Genomic DNA, 20,388 nt, shown 5'->3' with positions numbered 1-20,388 from the left:
TACATTACTTAAAAACAAGAGATAATTAAATCCATCTTTCAGGTTATTTAGTTTTTGATTATTTGATTTTTACAAAGTCTTTTTCTCTGAAAGACTTTGACTGCTGCCAACTCTCAAGCTACTCAGACAATAAAACATTGCTGCAAAGCATGTATGTTAAATGCTTCCTGAGAAGTTCAGTGAAATTCAAACATTGCAACTATAATTAGAATACCAAAAATAGGACATTACTGGTACATACTTTAATGTGAAATCAAAATCTAATCCACATGTGTTGGGAAGTTGTCATTTAAAGACTTCTGCTATGGAGTTAAGAAAATTGACCTTGATTCTCTTCTTTATGTAGAAGAGGAAAAATATTTTTTCTTGTCTTCTGGATAAACATCAGGAAAGTACATTAAATTCTAAGAATGAGTTTATAACTTATCTTTTAAAAATATTCTGTATATTTGCATTGGGTTATACATAAAGAAGATGATACCTTTCTAATATTTTCAGTGATCAAAAACATCATAATAAATTATACAGTCATAACCCCTTATGTGTTAGGTATTTTAGACCAATAATTATTTTAGCTAAATTATTGAGATGATTTTTAATGTTGTCATTTAATTAATATTTTAAAATAAAAACAACCACAGTTACATATGAATTAAATGTGAGTTATATAGTTTTGAATATGAGGAATTTTTAAAACTTTATAGCAATGATTCTACAAACATGCTGATAAAGGATACTTTAAATGCTATAGCTTGATTTTTTACAAATGCCCTTATAATTCCCAGGAAGTCAACTCACAGCTGTCCCACTGGCACACAAAGACTACTACTGTTACTTCTGCGGAGAAAGCAGCAGAAGTGACAGCTTGATTACAGCAAACACTGAGAAGGCACAGGAACCTTCGTTAGGCTCACTTTGCAATGGAAAAAGGAATTGAACATTCCTTGACATAAATAGCCTTTATTTCCTAAAATTTAGAGACCCCCATATTAATGGCAAATAAGTTAATGATGAATGTGCTTGATTGCAATTAAAAGAGATGCAACAAAGACTTGTTAAAACTGTGAGACAAATGCTAATGATATCCTGCAATCTCTTTTCAGTCCAACCTTCCAAATTATTGCTGAATCTGGACTCCCATTTCCAGTAGCTCATAAGTAGGCAGGAGAAGAATTCTGCATGCAGATAATATTCTTTCTATTTACATACATAGATATTTTTAACAATAGCAGAATATTGCAAAACAACCCATATAATAAAGAAATAATGATAATAATGTAATAAAGAAAGAATGATCAAAGAAACCCAGTGATTTTTGTTCTTTGTTTTTAACGCTGTAGTGCTGCTGCTGAAAAGGTGATATTCATTATCTCTTCAGGCCAATAGACTCACTCCAGGGCAATCAAAATGTATCCATCATGGATCTGAAGGCAATATTCAGAAAATACCATCCCACCCTTCACTTCCTGTAAACAATCAAAGAATTTTTAAATACATATATTAATATATATTTGAGATTTCTCTTCGCTACGTGGATAACTTTGGTGCTTTGCTCTTGACTCATAATAGTAAATAATAAACATTCTATTAAATGTTCTTCAGTAAATGAATGATTGAATAACTTCTCCTCCAAACTGATTTAGAAAGCAGAATTATTTAAAGTTTGCACTATAATTTATGGGTAAGGAAGTGCCGTGGCCCTGAGTTTGGTTAGAGACAATGCTTTGTATGTCTTTAAATACACTGTTCAGAGCAGCAGTCCCCAATGTTTTTGGGACCAGGGACCAGTTTCATGGAAGACAATTTTTAGACCAACTTGGGTGGTGGGGGGTAGGGGTATGGTTTCGGGATGATTCAAGTGTATTACATTGATTGTGCAGTCAAACCTCTCTGCTAATGATAATCTGTATTTGCAGCTGCTCCCCAGCACTAGCATCACCGCCTCAGCGCCACCTCAGATCACCAGGCATGAGATTCTCATAAGGAGCAACAACTTAGATCCCTGGAACATGCAGTTTACAGTAGGATTCCGGCTCCTATGAGACTATATTACTCCCCCCTCCCATCTGACAGGAGATGGAGCTTATGCAGTGACATGAGCAATGGGGAACGGCTGTAAATACAGATGAAGCTTCACTCCCCTCCTGCTGTGGGGCCCAGTTCCCACCTATCCATTGCCCCGGGGGTTGGGGACCACAGGTTTATAGTATTCACACCATCCTCATGTCTGTTCCTATTTCTCTGGTTTTCTTTTGTCCTATCTTTGCAATCTCCTTCCACCATTTCTAGGGATTTCTTTCTTTAGGAAACCCACAGGGCCATTTTTTATGCCTGATGATTTAATAAAGCTATTTGCTCCTTTGTTTGTCGAAGCAATATTTACTAAGGATCTGCTTCTTCCAGGCCCTGTGGGAGGCACCAGGGATAAAACAGAGAACCACATAAGCGACTTCTTTGTTTTCACTACATTTTTCATTTCATTCAAATCCTAGCTCAGAAACCAAGGAAATGGAACCCACAGCTAGTCAGTCCTGGAGAAGGTGTCCCAGGACTAGGCATGTTGCTTATATAGGTCCACCCAGCAAAGTCCCAGTACCTTGACAGTGCCTGGAAAACAGTGAGCCTTCAACAAATGCTTTGTAAATTAACTTAGTTGATCACTCAACAAATACTAGTCAGTACATTGAATACCTACTATGTGGCAGGTTATGAGGCTGTGATGGTAACCAAGACTCAAGTCCCTGTCCTCAGAGAGATCACAGCCCAGAGCAATGCCATCCAACAGAAATTCCACTATGGGAGCCACTAGCCACACATGGCCACTGAGATCTTGATATGTGACTGGCACAACTTACGAACAGAATTTTTCATTTTAGTTTAAAATCTAAAACAGTGTAAAATGTTTTTCCATTACACATAACTTTATTGTTTTGATACACTATATTTCTCTTTAACTATTGCATAATATAATTTACTATTTTTTATTGTAGTGCACATGTTGAGCATATGCATTATTTCTAGCAGCTCATGAATAATTTCTTACATTAATTGCATGCTGCAATGATAATTTTTTTATCATACTGTTTTAAATATATTGTTAAATTAGTTTCACCTATTTCGTTTTACTTTTTGAAATGTAGCTACTCAAAAATTTAAGTTTACATACGTGGTTTGAATTTTATTTCTATTGGATATTGCTGATCTAGAAGAAAGCAAGGAGTAAAAACAACAGCAACAACAAATAAGTAATTATGGAATCTTGAGAGTCTTATAAATTTAATCATTCTTTCCACCTAAGTTGAAACCTTATAGGATAACCATATGATTCAGCCAGCAATTCTACTTCTGCATATATACAAAAAAAAAAAAATTAATAGCAGAGTCTTGTATTTGTATACCTGTGTTCATACTAGCAGTATCCACAATAGCCGAAAAGTGGAAGCAACTCATCCATTGATGGATGGATGCATAAATAAGATGTGATATATACATACAATCAAATCAGACTTAAAAATGAAGAAAACTCTGATGCCTATTACTAAATACAGCATGGATGATCCTTGAGGATATTTTGAAATTGGACAGTCACAGAAACACAAATATTATATAGATTCCACTTCTATAAAGTGCCCAGAGTAGGCAAGTTTATAGAGACAGAAAGTAGAATGGTGCTTTCCAGGGGTTGGCAGAAGGAAGAGGAGTTATCATTTAAGGAATACACAGTTTCAGCACTACAAGATGAAAAGAGTTCTGCGAATGGGTGGTGGTGATGGTTGCAAACCAATGTGAATGTACTTAATGCCATTGAACACTTTTAGCTCTTAAAAATGGTTAAGATGGTAGATTTTATGTTATGTGTATTTTACCACAATTAAAAAAATAAATTAAAAAATAAAAATATAACCCTGTGGGGAAAATTAACCGTATTGGTCCAGTAAGATTTAGTGCATTTCTAGGTATACCAACAAACAGTTAATCAAAAATGTTAAACTTAATGTAGTTCATATTTGCTTATTTATATGTCCTGGGATGAACTTTTAAAAATGGTAAGAAAGCCAGCAGATTAGGTAGAAAAATGACCAAAGAAAACAAGATAAAAGTGTATTAAATAGTCAGGTTTTGAATATAGTGTTTTGTTTCTCTCTGGGGATATCAGTGAAACAGAAAGCTGTATGTTTTCAGAGAAGGCTTGGGTAAAATTGCATTTCAGGGACATTCTGGAGGAGGAAAGGACCATATCTGAGTGAGAAATACAGATTGTTTCTGTACAGTGAGACAAGTATTAGAGATTTACAGTCACACTGATAACTAACTAGGCCACAGTGAAGATACAGAACCAATTGGAGGTAAGCAAGAGCAGACATCTGTGAGGACTCCAACGACAGAAAGGTGTTCAAAGCCATGGGCCATGGACAGGATCATCCTCTCTTATAAATGGTCCCAATGGAAACCAAGATACTGTTGATACTGCTAAGAAAATTCAGATATGCTATCTATAATCAATAATGTAGGACTTCATGGCCATCCATTAGCCCCTCTGTGTGAATTAGTTAATCAGATTACTCAAGTGCTTCTGAAAGAACCCCTGGTTCTGGTGTCCCCACAACAGGTACCTCCTCTGGTCGAGTCTCTCTACTTCTCCCATTGAGGCTTGGTCCCTTTCAGAGTCTATTCAACTAACACTCAAGTCATAACCTCGCTCCTGGGGTAAGCGGACTACAGGTGTTTCATGTTTCCTTAGGCTTCTCTTTTGTTCTGCAGATCGTCTTATCTGGGGATTTGCAGTAAAATAATAGGACAATTTATATGATTGATTACTGTATTGTGCAGCTCAGATGACGTACGTTCACTTGAGAAGGTTTTAAGTTGCCCAGTATACAAGCATATCTTTTACAGTTGATTAAACTATTTGCGGTCACTTCTATTTTAAAAAAGTTAGGCATCTGTTCCCTGGTTAGAAATACAACCTCATTTTTTTTCCTGTGTGGGAAAATCAGGTATGACTTAAGACTCCTTTCACAAGAAAGCCTAAGGATCACTGATATTCTATTTCTGTGTGCATTTGTAATACTTTGTTTATGTAAATGGCACTTTTAACTAACCAAAATATGCATTTTCCTAGACTACTCCACCGCCAGGTCATGTCAGATAAAAGTAGAGTTACTGTCATTATTACAATGATTGATACATAGATAAACACACATACGATGCCTTTTGATGCAACTTCCACAATATACATTCAAAATAGCATGAGCCTAATTCTGTAAAGAACCGCTTGGTCCTGTGTTGCCTTAATGAGATTTATCATCTAGCTCCCGAAAGTCCATTTTTATTTGAGTCGCTTTCCATTTTAATTGGGAATTCTTTGTGGATGTTTTTTTAAACATAATATTTAATTGAAGATGAAAGCCTAAAGTTATTTTTGGCAAAGATGAATTATGAAAGTATTCTTCATTTCCTCTTTTGGGTGCAAGGAACACATATGTGTTATGCAAGAATCAACACAGATAAAAGTCTCTCTTTTCTAGTTATACAACCAGGCACACTACTTGAAGGTGAAATTTATTGTGTTGCAACTAAATATAATATTTCTCCCCTCTCCCTAAAGAAACCATGCTCCAAGTCTCAACTGTGTGCAAATAAATCCTTTTCAGAGTACTATACAGTAGCAATCCAAATTAAACTTTAAACATGTGGAGGGAATTTCAGGGAGATGTTTTCATATCTGGACTTTGTGTGGTATGGCATGGCGATTTTTCCTTCATTAGCCACTTACCCTTGCAGATTTGTTTAGTTTGCATTAGCACATTCTTTTAAATGCAGTGTTATACAATGAAATTTAAGGTGTTTTCAACATAATGTGGCACAGCTGTGTTGTTATTCATTCTCTATCATAAATTCAACTGGATGGAAAATGAAGTTTGTTTAAAAATAAAATCTTTAGGACTCCTTTTAATGAACAGCCCAAGTGTAAGTCTTCCATTTTGTGGATGGAAAAATGCTGCTAAGAGACTTTATTTCACTCAACAATAAATATTGTTCTGAAACCATAAACCCGGAAAAAATTGGTTATTTTTAAAAATAGGATTCATTAACATAGTGCAGAGAGCCAGTTCTTCAGGAAAGCTGCTTAAAAAAGCAAACACACTGGAGATGGATTGCTTGGAAGGCCAAGGCAGAAAATTGGTAGCTTAGAACTAGAGAACAGAAAAATATGAGATTTTGTTTATACCAGCCGATGCCACTGAGCATAAGATCTGAGGAAAGAATATTTTAATTCTTTTTCCATCAAAGCCTGGGAGCCCGTGTTAGGCTGTATGTGGATCCCAGGTCTGGGTTCAAGTCTCCACTCTGCTATCTGTTAGCTAACCGAGCAACCTTGACCGAGTGGGCAATGCCTAGGTTGGTCTGGCACCCAGACTGGCACACAGACCTAGATGCAGGGTGCACTGGTCAATGCTTAAAACCAGACAAGCCCTGGTCTGTGGTGTCTTCCAATTCCCATGGTGTAAATATTCCCATCCTGGCCGTGGCTACCTATCTGACTTCACCGAATGCTGAGTCGGGAAGACAGGAGCACAATCGGTTTTCTCCAGATGTCCTTCCAGGTAGCTCAAGCCGGCTCCTGCAAGCCCCTGCCTACATTCCATTTCTGGTCCCACCAGTTAATTGATAGCACCTGAGGCAAGCTTTTTTTTTAAACTTCTCTGCATCTCAGTTTTCTAATTTTTAAAATGTTGACAATAAAGAAACCTCACAAGTTCAATTTAAGGGTCCAAGAGATGGCACTGAACGCAGAGCCCGAAATATAAACAGCAGTCCCTCAATAAACATCAATTCCCTAATTAATGACTTAATAATCAAGTTCTTCCTTCTCTCTGTCTCCCACCTCCTCCTCCTCTTTCTTGCTCTCTTTCCCTTCACACACTCTTTGAAAGAACAATTCTGCATCTGTTCCTACTCCCTCACTCAACCCATTGTCATCGGGTTTTCACACTTACAGAACCCCTCAAAACTCATTTCTCCGTGGGGATGAGAGGTCATCTCCCCCGGCCCTGACTTCAATGGGCATTTTTCAGTGCTTATTTTACTTGCTCACTCTATGGCATTGGACGTGACCAGTTCCTTCTCTCCTGGATTCAGAGACAGAATGCTGCTGATTGTCACAGGGTGGCTTTGACTGATCTTTTTTAGGCTCTCCGTCTCTGGTTTCTCTTACTGTGTTCTTTGTTGATGTAGGGGGTTTTCCAAAGAGTCATCCTGTCTCGTCTCTTTGCACACCTCTGACTCCTTTTGGGAAGGCTCATTCACAACCAGGGCTTCAACTCTTAGCCAGGGAGCAACGACTTCAAAGGCAAGCCTGCTTCCCAGACAGCTTTCTCTCTGAAGTTCCAGGCTGTGTTGCCTGCATCATATACTTACTGCTTGTTTGATATTCTTGACAAATGCTGCCTCCATATCCCATATGCCACATTATAGTTAACATAGGTATGACTCAATTTATTATTTTCTCCACCGAATATCTGTGTTCCCTGCACAGGTTGCACTGCTTACTCATCTCGTAGGCTGAAAACCTAGGAGTCATCCTTCCTTCCTGCCCATATCCAGTCGGACAGGTCAATTTGACCTGGTAAATGTATCTGGATTCCATTTCCTTGGCTTCCTCTCTACTGTTGCTGTCTTAGTAGAGACACCTCAGACCTTCATCTTTTATTCCTAGAGAATTATCTAGTAAGACGATGTGGCTCCAGTCAATTCCCTTTCCATTCCATACTTCTTCTGGGAGGATTTTTTAAAAAATGCAAATGGATCTTGTAATTCCTTGTACTTCATTAGTTTTCAGCACTTGCTACATAAAGTCCAAACTTTATGGAATGGCACAGATTGTCCTTGTTGATTCTGGCTCATGCCTACTTTTCTGGCCACACCTCCTGCCTTTTGTCCGTTTATGACTGTGCTTTCGTTTTATTAAACGAAAGCACAGTCATAAAGCATGCCCTATTGAGGCTTTCCCTCAATAGGGCATGCTTTTTCCCACTTTTGTCTCTCTGGACAGCCATCCTGTTCCCCTTTTCTACCTGGGAAACTCCTTCAAATCTTTCTTCAAGGAGTAACTCAAATCTCACCTCTTCCAGGAAGCCCTCCTTGAACTCCTCATGACACCTTGTACATAATTTTCTAAAAGGCATTTTTCACACTGTGTTATAATCATGTGTACTTGCCTTTTCCCCTGAATGGAAAGTGAATAAATTGAGAACATTTATTTAAAATCTTATTCACTTTTTGTATCTCCAATACCAAGCACAAGGCCCCCACCATGAAAACATTAGGCAAATTGAATGTATCAACTTAAATTCTCAGATTCCATCTCTTGTGTCAAACAAGATGCTGTCAAGAAAAGAGCTTTTATTAAGTATGAACAAGTTAGAATGATAAGCATTTTCCAGCATAATTGTATCTGGAATAATGATTCTCAAAGTGAGAATGAAACATGAAGAATATTACAGAATATTGACATCCAGAATGATGGGCTTTTCAAGAATGAAAGTTTACTTAAATGTATCTGTAATAGTGTCTTCTACTTGCTAACTTCATATGTTTTAATGGTCACTAATAATTAAAACTAAGACAAATTAGGTCTTTCTCATGATTATTGCTAAGTTTTTTTGATAGTGTATAGGAACATGCCAAAAAGCACTACAAAAATAAGAATGACATAGAGAAAAATCATGCTAAATATTCATGTACTTGAAAACTTGTATTTAATAAATAACATAAAGAAAGTGAACATGTTATTCATCCATAGATGGAAGATTTTATTCAATATCTGTTTAACTAATTTTTTATCCTGAATGACTGAAGTTCAATGTGTGTTAAAAAGTTTTAAAATGAAGGTGCTATTGTTGTCATAGAACGTTTCCAAGAAACAACAAGCCCAGTTAAAAAGTAAGAGGCAAGGGACTGAGCTGGCAAAGCAGCTGTCTGTTCTGCATTTGCTAAATATCCAATAATAAATTTCACTTTCGAGTTGAGAAAAAAAATAGCATTGTTCTTCTTTATGGGTAACTATTTGCAAATTATGCAAATGAACAAACCATCTCTAATTTTAGGGATGCTCTCATGTCATAAATGAAAAGTATGCAACTTCATTTTAAAATACTCATTACCATCTCTAGTGATTACTCTATTCTCTGGTACACTTAGGACTATTCTTTACTTAATACTTAACTGAATTTGAAAGGGTTTTCTTCTTAGAAAGATTGTAACAATATATATTTAGCAGATGGTGGTTCCACAGTTTACCTCACTGAGCCTTCTAATGTAGCTTTTTCTAAACAATAATTTATGAAGCACTCTTCTTTACAAGGATTCTTCTTTGTATTTTATGCTGTGTTGCTTTCTAATATCAAGAATTCCATGACCTCAAAAGGGGCCTTTCTTCTGACACAATAAAGGTACTTCAAACAGTAGAGTTTTTATGTAAAATTATTGAATATAGCACCATTTTTTTTTCTATTTTGCTGTTGAAGAGATTGGGTCATTGAAAATTCAAGGGCAAAGAGAAAATTTATAACATCAGTATTTGCTTCCTGATGTTTTTTCCATTTATCATACTACCATATATTTTTAATACTCTTCACCAAGTCAAATAGTCAAATTTAGCTTTGATATTTCTGGCCATCTTGTATGAATATGACACGGGTTTCCAAGCTTAGTGTCAAGGGGCATATGCTTTGAAGTGTTCTTCAATAATGTCAATGAATGACACCAAGTTATGTATACTCTCTTGCAAGTTATTCTTGGCTTATGAAAAACAGCATCGTATATGAAACTACTGCCAAGGTTGCAATCAGAATGTAGACCAACTCTAAACAGAAGTAGCAAAATAGACTGAAAGACAATTTTATTCCACAGTCATAGCCTCATAAGCTAGATGCTTTACTGAGAAACTCAGTCCAAACTAAACTAGCTTAAGCTTTGGAACATGATTTACCCAGTTACATAACAAAATGTGAGCCGTTGAAGTTTTTTTCTTGTGTTGATCCATGCACACATAGTGGAGTCATTTCGATTAAGTAATAATGGTAAGTAGTACCATAGACACAAAATGAGAAAGAACCTTAGCAATGATTTCACCAAAGTTTTCATAAATCTCCTGCCAATATGCCCTAAGGGGATGTTCCACCCTTGTACATCTTTACTGACATAATCTCATACTCTCTGGTCCTGGACAGTTTTCCTTATTTGGAAGTTATTGCTTATCCCAAAACTTACCTTGGTGTCACCTTCATCTTAGTGCAAGATTCTTTAAAGAAAGAATTAACCAACTTTAACCAACCAAAAAAAATGAGGGTCATGGTGGATGCTTGTTTTAATGGAGGATATGTCTGTCTACAATGTATTTTTTTCCCTGAATTCTTTGGTTTCTCACAATTTGTGCAGTAGGATAGGGTAGATTGAAAAGGTCTAGGGCTTGATACTGTTCTTTCTCAGCTGGGAGATGGACCCAGCTATAAAAGGAAGAGTGTAGAGTATATAGTAATTGAGCAGGCAGGACATAGAATTTGAGGAAACTGAACAACAAAGGAGACAAAGAAGTCCAGGAAGAGAGTCAGAAAGAGGGATGTGCAGAATGTTCTTTTTGGTATCCTAGATATATGCTTTATCTAAATATGTGTACATCACAGACTGATTGTATTATTTATGACTATAATGGTAAACATTATGTTCCAATCTTGAAAACTCAGGCTATTTTTTACAAATATAAATTTCTGAGGGCATGATTTATGTCCTTTGAGATGATTAGAAGCCCCCCAACTTTTCCCAATAATTTGGGCTCTATCCATTAAGTTATCCTTGATTTCACTCTTGTTGAAATTGGGCACGTTGACAAGATAGGAATCCGATGAGGCACATTAGCTCCATTAGTAAAAGGGAGCTTCCTCATAACCCTAGTGACTAGTGTTCCCTGCCAAAGATGCTGTTGCCTTAAAAAAGATTTTCCAGTTGTTGAAAACATTTTATTAGGCAAGTAACTGAACACAGGGCTAAAGTGACCGGTACTTTGTTTTGAAAAGAAAGGTTAAGGTGGTGGGGTACTGCAAAGGTCAGAGAGAGAAGGAGCCTGAGTTCTTGTCCCACCTCTGTCTCTATCCTTGGATATCACCTTGGTCACACAGAGTTTTAGAAGTTTGAAGGTGGTGGGAACTTAAAGAGGCTGTGGTTTAACACTTTGCCCAATTTAGCTTTCTTCCAAACTATAAAGTTTCTTTAACTGAGAAGCCAGTACCTATAGCATCACAGCAGTAGCAGCATAAAAACAGTACAAATAATTTTTACCAAGGAACAATAACAGAGGTAATCACATCTAGGAGGAGACTAGATCACTTTTTTGCCCTCACATTTGTGTGTGGGGTGTGTGTGTGTGTGTGTGTGTGTGTGTGTGTGTGTGTGTTTTCATGATTAGACTTTAAAAGATCCACAACGAAAGCAAATAATAAGAGTTAACAGTTGCCCATTTGTCTGAGGTGAATGCTAAGGTTTAGGAAGGAGAAAAGATACAGGAGCTGAGGCTGTTTATACACTTTCAGATTAAGACATATTTTTGTCTTCTACTGACTACACTGACTGTTTGGAAACACATATAATACCTTGTTACAAGACAAAAAATGAATCTGAATGAAGCTAGTGTTCAGCAGTCATGTGCCTTCACATTGGCAGCTCTCATATAGCATAGGAAGAGTGGGCTGGTGGGGACTTGGGAAGGGTGGTGGGCATGGGGACATATACCAAATTAGAATTCTCTGTGATTATTGGTAATTTAGGTAATCTAGGCATTGTGAGCTGGTAAGACTAGCCCTATGAAAAGATTTACTTTGTAAATGAAAATGCATCATATCTCACAACTCTAAGCCAAAAGCCAAGTAATGAAAATACGGAAATGCAAAAACTTATGTTTGTATTCATTAGCAAATATTGCCCCCTACTATGTGTAATGGCGCTCTGCCAAAGCTTCACTCACTTCTGGATCCATACAGAATTTAGAAATGGAAACATTCTTAAAAATCCTCTAAAATATAAAGAGTCTTCTCAGTTAAATAGTTAGCACTGTCATGAAAAACATCCATTACATAAATGGTTTTAAGATAAATAATTGAAATTCATAGAAATTTGGAGAAATAAGCTGGTTATTAACTATTATATCTATATTTTAAAATTGTTGTCTTAATACCTACCTTTTAATAGATAATCATGAAAAAAATTAAACAAAATTCTACCTTATTTTTTTAATGGAAGGCTAGAGTGAAAAGGACATAATTGATTGACACAAAAATGAAAAAGCTCAATGTATCAATTTATTTTAATCAATTTAATATCAGTCAATTCAATGACCATAAACAATTATTTTGGATGGGAATTTTTGGATACTAAATTACAGATAGATTGTTTCAAGGGTAGAAATAAAAGCAGGAAATAAAGCTAAACCCAGGTAGACAAAATCTTACCTGAAGTTGCTTTTTGTTCTCTTCTCTTCTCCAGTCTCCCTGAAATGAGAAGTGACAGATAAGTTGCAGCACCGGGCCATGATATTTGATATAAATAAGATGAGAGCCCAGTTTATGGTGATTTCTAAACACAATCACTACTCCAGCCCTGGCCATCATGCTTCTGGAGATGTTTGGGCACAGTTGACAGGCATGAAAAATGCTCTCAAACCAATTTATGCAAGTCAAAAATAAATACATATGGATTCAATATGCTAAATAAAATAATAATACCACGTCCTCTTACAACCTACTTGAGAAGACAGAAAGGAAAGACAATATAATATGAAAATGAGAAGTGCCTCAAAAGGTGCATGATGTTGAAAGATATGAGGATGAAGCAGTTATTTTAAGAAAGGAGGGAGTGCTCATGAAGTTATGGAGAAAGTGGTATTTGATTTGGACCTTGAGATACAAATGAGATTTAAGAAATTTGCAATATGGAAAGGATTGTCTCATGGCAAAGGAACCAGGATGGGCTAAGTGGACAGGGTGTTTGAGCAAGAAGAGTCACGTTTAGTGCTTGCTTGAGGAAGTTGAACAGCAACGGCAGTGCGTAGGAAGAGGATTGTCCTAGCTATTAGGCACAAGGTAAAGAAAGGATGGACGGGGTTGTGACCATGAGGATGGGGAGGAGGGAAGCAGTGGATGCAAGAGACAGTGGGAAGGCAGAAATAATAGGGCCCGGGAGTTACAAAATGGGATCTGCAAGGGAGGAGGAGAGGTCAAGATGAATGGCTACCTAGGTGAATGCGGGCAGAATGGTGGAATTCGGGGAAACAGTAACATGTGACGGGGCCAGGAATGATGAGTTCAGTGATAGTCTTACTGAATCTCAAGTGGTCTCAGCACCTGGAGCCTGCAAGAGGCCACAGTTGAAATTCCAGATGCAGGAAATGCCCCTCTTGAGAAGATGGCAGAAGCTGAGGGCGTGAATGGAGCCTACAGGCAGACGGCACAGGGCAGTGGGCTGAGGACGATAACCAAGAAAACCAAAGCTCGGCTGTTGTTTTGTGATGTTGGCCCACGAGAAGGCAGAAGCAGCTGAGATCCAGGGAGATCAACAGAATGTGGAGTCGTATACTACCAATATAGTTTTAGAAGCATGGGGGGGGGGGTTTCAACAGCACATTGTGCTGCTACTGAGTTCGTGTGATTGTTGCTAGAATGTGAGAGCGTAGTTTTAGTGGAGAGTGACAGGGGACACAAGAGAGACTGCGAAAGCCTGGAAAGCGAGCGGGTGATGAGGATGATGAGGTCGAGGACATGGCTACTCATTCATCAAATCTGGCAGCCTCCAAATGAGTGAGACAGGGCAACACTTAAGCAGAGGCAGACTCAAGGCTTCTGCTGAGCTGTGGACAGGTGAGCACACTTACGGACGTAGGTAAGAACTGTGCACCTAAGCCAGAGGGCGTGTAAGCACCACTGTGGAGCTGACAGCCTTGGTTTGGGATGAGTTAGTGAGGACCATCCTTCCAGCCCTCACTTTCTTGTCTCTCAATGTTCTGCGTCTGGAGTACCTACTAAGAAGTTAGGCAACACACGGAAGCTATATGTCAACTTTACCCAAGTTTTTCTACCAGCCCTTTGTGTCTTTCAAAATCCTAAAATATAAGGTGGAAAATGTACACTCTTTTCTCATGAAGTGGCCAAGCGTGTAAAAGTCATTTAACTGGCACTTGATTAATGGCACATTCTGTAATCATTTGGGTGATTTCCAGGGGATTTGGTTGATGCAATTTAGTTCAATGATTCAAACAGATAAATGACATGAATAGTCCATTTAAAGGCCTCATTCATTACCAAGTATGATAGAGCACTTCCTCATTTAGGTTTTCTACTGGGTAAGCCACTGTTTACTATTTTATACTTATAAATACTAGAGGCCTCAAACATTTTTATGATTTAAAAAAAATGGCATTCCAGGTTTGAGTTATAAAATGTTTAAAGAAAAAATTCTCTTTGGAGAGTCTTTGATTTGTATTAGAATGAGTCATAAATCCTAAAAGTTGAAAGTGAGTGAATTTGAACTGAATATTAATAATATGGTGTGGTAAGCAAGGTATTCCCAATGATCCTCCTCTTCCTTTCCCCTGATAGTCCTGTCTTTGCACAGTCCCCTCCCCACTGAATTAGAGTGACCTGAGTAACCAGTAGGATTTTACAAAAATGATGGAGTCTGACTCCTGAGGTTGGGCTTTAAAAAAGTTGCAGCTTCCATCCTGCTTTCGTTTGGATCACTCCTTCTGGGGAAAGCTAGATAATATAATATCAGCGCACTCAAGCAGCCCTATATGAAAAGGCCCATATAGCATGGAAATTAGGCTCCTGTCAATAGCCAGTGAGGAACAAAGGCCTCTTGCCAAGAGCCAGTGTCACCTTGCCAGGCATAGGAGCAACCCATTCATTAGCCCCAGTCAAGCCTTCGGATGACTGTAGCTCTGGCCAGCATCTCAACCTTAACTTCACAGAAGACCCAGACCCAGAACCATCCAATTTGCCACTCCAGAGTCCCCCACAGAAACAGTATGAAATGATAAAAGTTTATTGTTGTTATTAAGCTGCTAGGTTCGGGGAAAACTGTTATACATATTACAAAAGTCTGTGATAATTTATTACTTACTCAATATAATATGCCTACAGTAATGCTAATTGCAGGCAAATCAATGAGTCTCCCTGAGTTCATCATCTGTAAAGTGAGGATCAGAACCTGCTTCCCTGGAATGCTGTAAGGAGTAAATAATTCTATACGGTGGGCCAAGAAGAAATGGATGAAAGTCACATGAAATATTGAGGTCCAGTTTTCAGAAAGGATGCTGGAAGGTATGGCTGATAATGTTTTTCTACCAAGACCTCAAAGAATTCTCAGCCCCTGTGTTATAGGAAAGGGCTTTGTAAACTATAGAGTGCTATATAAATGTCATTTATAAGTTTTATTATAAGTTAGTTCTTTTATAGGAATCTACTCAGATTTATATACTCATATATACACTAAACTTCAAATTAAAAATTAAAATTATATAAACAAGACAATATTATATTGATCAAGAGGCATAGAGATAGCACTGCTTAAATGGAAAACACCAGCTAAGTTTCTTTTTTAGTCTCTTTATCTTGCTCTGTATGTAGGTTGGCCACAACCTACTGTCTGCTGTCATGCCCCAAGCACTGCAGAGAATACTGGAATTACACCTCCCACCCTAACTCCCCATTCATGTGCATTCTCCTCCTAGAATCTCCTGCCATGTGGCTTCTATCTGTCAAAACCCTGTTCAACTTTTAGAGCTCAGCTAGATGCCAGACCTCTGTGAATCCTTTCCTTTGGGCCAGCTCCCCAAACTCCCCCTGCCCTGCAGAATTAAGTGCCCTTCTTCTGTGCTCCTGTAGCCCTTTGTTTATGTCTTCACCATAGCCCCAACTCCTGTGCTTGGTTCATAATTGGTTGTGGGTTTGTTTTCCTAACAGAATTGTGGCCTCCTTAAGAATAAGAAGTGGCAAGTCCTATGTCTTTCTGTCTCCTAATGCCTAGAACTGTGCCTTGAATACAAATGCTCCAATTTATCCTAAAATGCTAGAGAACATGGCCAGGTGTGGTGGCTCAAACTTGTAATCCTAGCACTTTGGGAGGCTGAGGAGGGAGGATCACTTAAGGCCAGGAGTTTGAGACCAGCCTCAGCAAAGTGAGACCCTGTCTCTACAAAACATAAAAAAATTAGCCAGGCAAAGTGGTCCACACCTATAGTTCCTGCTACTCAGGAAGCTGAGGCAAGAAGATCCCTTGAGCCCCAGGAGTCTGAGGTTGCAGTGAGCTGTGATGATGCCTCTGCACTCTAGCCAAGAAACAGAGTAAGACTCTGTCTTAAAAAAAAAAGAAAGAAAGAAAACATACTAGAGACATGAAGTAAATTTTAGGTCTGCTAAAATTCAGTGAAAGTGCAACCAAGAATAGAGCTTTTAGCAGATACGTATATTACAACTGACAACCTAGAAAACTATTATATTAGAAAAGTGGGTGATAAAATAAAAGAAAGGCTTTCAGAATAATGAACACATTCTGCCCTACTTATGCTTTATTTTATCACAGATTCTAGTTTAAAAACAAAACATTAAAGTATGGTTTGCATCTTATTCCTGTTTAAACCAGGATGCAGCGCTCCACCTGGGAAGAATAAAAGTGGAGCATAATCTCATAAAAATTGAATTTGCAGGATAAAACTTCTTTTCTTATATGAAAAAAATGTATTTAATTGAACACTAAAATTCCACATCTCATGAGCATTATTTGTGTAAACTGGTTCTTGATATTTTTAGAAGCTATTTTAGGCTTTAGGTTATTGATATTGTTCCATGGAGAAACATTAAATATATATCAATTTATAGTCACTTCAGTACTTCAGTATGGAAGTCATCTCCTAATCACACAGATTGTTTCTAATCTTTTAAAACCACAGGCACATAAATGGCAATTTGATGATGTCTCAGAAATAATCAGTGGGGGCATTTGTGTTATTATATAACTCAGTATTTATGTTGATTCCAAGAAAAAGGAAATTATATATATGTGTGTGTGTACATATACACACATATGTATACTGTATTTTCATGCTTAGATATAGTCTCCCATCTAAAATGTATTCTCTCTTCTACCTGCTTCCGTCTTTGTATAATAAAATCCGTCATGGAATCTTAACAAGCTTGCCCCACTGCACTACCAATTTCTCAGTAGCCAATTCTGAGTTTGCGTTCACTTTCAGGCATTTTATCTGCCCTGCTCTGAGAGGTATTATTAATCACATCCTGTTGCTAGGATACCTGAGAATGTTCATTTATGTCCAATGTTTCTTTGGCAAAATGCACTATGAAGAAGGCATAGAATCATGACAAGGAAAATTACTGTGCACATGCTACTTATTAAAAAAAGGGGAAGGAATAACATAATCACCAGATAATATAACGCTAACTCCCATAAATTGTTGAACGTCATTTTTGTTTCACCTGGATTTTAATGGAAAAACACTGGCAATATTTTTGGATAATGAGAATGTGTAGCACTTCCTGACTCCTGAGTTAACTAGAAAAAGTAGAAGGAGGTAGGGTTTTAATTCTGTTTATTTTATACTTAGAGAGGAAGAGACTTTAAGATTTACTTGTTTCCAATGCCTCCTTCCTAGACAGGGTAAAGGTGATAGAATTAGCTGCTTTGCAGAGCCAGATCTAAAACCTAGGTCACCACTATTGCCATGTTTAACTATTTTAATGCAAGATTTACGAGAAGAGTAGCCTTTGGAATTTGCATTTTATAAGACTAATTAATGCCTTTATCAATATTTTAAAATAATTTCAAAACTATTGCTGTTTTGGGTGTTAGTTTAATATGTGAAAGATTCCTGCTTATCAGTTATAATTAGAGGGAATATGAAGACATAAAATCCATCTAAATGCAAGATTTTCTTAGTCAATCTCTTACTACAGGAAATAGCAGGATATAGGAAAAGGAACACGAATTTCAGAGTTGGATGGACTGAGTTTTCATCTTAACCATGGGGACAAAGCTATGCAAATCTGGGGATGAAGCATTGAGTATCTTCTCGTTGCATTTCCTTTTTGTTCCCTTCTCTTTCTCTTGCCTGTGTGTAAGCATGAACACAAGACTTATTCAGAAAATCCATAAACCATATATAATCAGTTCCTAGGTTTTGAGAGTTGCCTGAATAAATTATTTTGTTAAAAACATTTCTGAGGACTATTTTTTTAATAACTACTTATTGTTTATTAACTTATTTGTTTGAATGAAACAAATGTTTGTTTTAACTGCTAAATATCTAGTCACAATGTTTCAGGAGTAGAATGCTACGAAAAGACATTCAGACTTTGAAATTTTTTTTTAGTAGTTTAATGTTTATTTAGTACCTACTATGCGTTGGACACTCTATTGAGATTTAAATATTATTTAATTTAATCTTCACAGAAACTCAATGACATAGATAATAATTACTTTTATTTTCTAGTGGTGAAAGCAGGCTCAGAATGTTTTTGTAAGATGCACAAGATTCCAATTAGTGAATGGCAGGATTGGAATATGAACCTAGAGATTTTTACCTTTTCTAAGCTTATTGGCTGTGGTAATTAAGGGCAATTTTGAGGAGTGGTGACAGGCTTAGGTTTGTGTCTCTGTCACTTAATCACTATGTGATGTGGGCACATCATTCGACCTCTCTAAGTCGAATTGTGTTTTCGGAAATGGGGGTAATACAAGTACCGACTTCACAAGGTCTTTGTGAAGGTTAAATGAAACGATTCATTTAATAATAATCCCTACATGTTTGAGTGCATGATACAACAATATTTATAATGCTCTCATTTATAATGCTCTCATTGGTGCCTGGGACACACAAAATAGTATATTGCTAGGTGCTTCTGTTTATGAATATAACATAACAGGTATTCCCTAGTAACATAAAATAATTCTTTACATTCTCAAAGCCAATGGCTTCATCCATTACAAATATTATCAAGTTGAGCCTTTGAGAGATTCTTGATAACTTTATCATCACTTCTCTCTCATGCCTTCCTTTCATTTCCATGGGAGAAGTGGTTTTCCATTTTAGTGAATTCCTTTTCTCTCCCCTTCATGTCCTAACTCTTTCCAAATACAAGCTGATTTGATGAACTACAAATTTACATGTCAAAATTCTCCCCAATTACTTAAGATCACGTGATTTTAGGACCCAGGCTTTATGGTTCAAGTCACTATTCACATTTCAGAGTGACTAGCAGCTGCGGACTGCCAGTAGTGTGACATGGTCTAAATAAATAGAAAGGGAGAGTTGCGCTGGAAATCAGAAGAGCTCCCTGCCGGAACTTATTCCTTACAACGAATGGCAGGACCTTGGACAAGTGACTTGGCTTTTCCCAGATTCAATGGTCTCTTTATTTGGGTAACTAAATACTGTCTTCTGATAATTCCAAGGAGACTGTGCAAACAGGCATATGAGAGGATTTTGAATACTGTATCTGAAAGGGAGGAAGAGAGATGCTTAACTGGACCAATTTAAAGGCCAACCTTTCTAAAGGGGTCCACATAAAACTGTGAAAACAGCATAAGATCTCTTTGGTGGATGGTATGAAAGGATGAGGAGTTTATTTTATAACTCAGGCCAGAATTCATAATGATATTGAAACACCACTGGCCTCAGTAGACACTCGAGGATGAGCCTCTGTCTGGTTATGGATTCTCACTACCCTCCTGCAGGTCTAGATGCACTCTACTTGCTCCTCTGTCTGTTTCTGTTTGGTTAGTTGCTGTGCTGCTAGGATGCTTAGGCAGAGGGAGCCATTATGAGCACACCGAGTCCTGCGAGCTCCAGACAGTGTGGACTGAGATATAAAAACTGGCCCTTCGGAAACATATCGATACAGATAGATCTGGGCCTCTGCGGTTGACCATCTGCCTTGGCAGAGCCGACTGTCCATCTGTACTCTCCAGCCCCGGGGTCTGCCACCCGGCATAGAAATGTAGCTGCTGAAAGCCTGAGAAGAACTGAACGTTCAAAGATTTGCAGGGGGCTGACCCCTCTGCAAAGAAACAGTAACATCAGTATGAGAAACAACAGCTTTAGGTTGTCTTGGAAATTCTCAAGTACAGAATTTCTTCCCACTTCGATTCACCTGACAAGCACATAATTAATGTGACAAACAACAGTCCCTTTCGGATTCCCAACATTGGCCTGGGTAAATTAAATCTTAAAGTAAACCTTTTGATATTCAGGATCTCATTCTGAGGCAGTCATTTCTTGGCAGCGAAGATGTTTGGAAGACCTTTAGATGTTGAAGTCAGATT

At 37.6% G+C, this 20,388-nt stretch overlaps 1 protein-coding gene across 3 annotated transcripts in view; it reads right to left on the bottom strand.

Annotated features, from left to right (window-relative positions):
• CHST9 (carbohydrate sulfotransferase 9) overlaps nt 1–20,388 on the bottom strand; it is a 240,804-nt gene that overhangs the window by 105,281 nt on the left and 115,135 nt on the right. For all 3 annotated transcript variants that reach the window (XM_020282110.2, XM_020282109.2, XM_020282111.2), the window contains one exon: nt 12,507–12,545. In XM_020282110.2, the coding sequence (XP_020137699.1) occupies nt 12,507–12,545 (39 nt within the window). The remainder of the gene's footprint in view (nt 1–12,506; nt 12,546–20,388) is intronic.

The sequence above is a fragment of the Microcebus murinus genome, chromosome 17, assembly GCF_040939455.1.
Source record: "Microcebus murinus isolate Inina chromosome 17, M.murinus_Inina_mat1.0, whole genome shotgun sequence".
Lineage (NCBI taxonomy): Eukaryota > Metazoa > Chordata > Mammalia > Primates > Cheirogaleidae > Microcebus > Microcebus murinus.
This window is presented reverse-complemented; position numbering and strand designations above follow the sequence as displayed.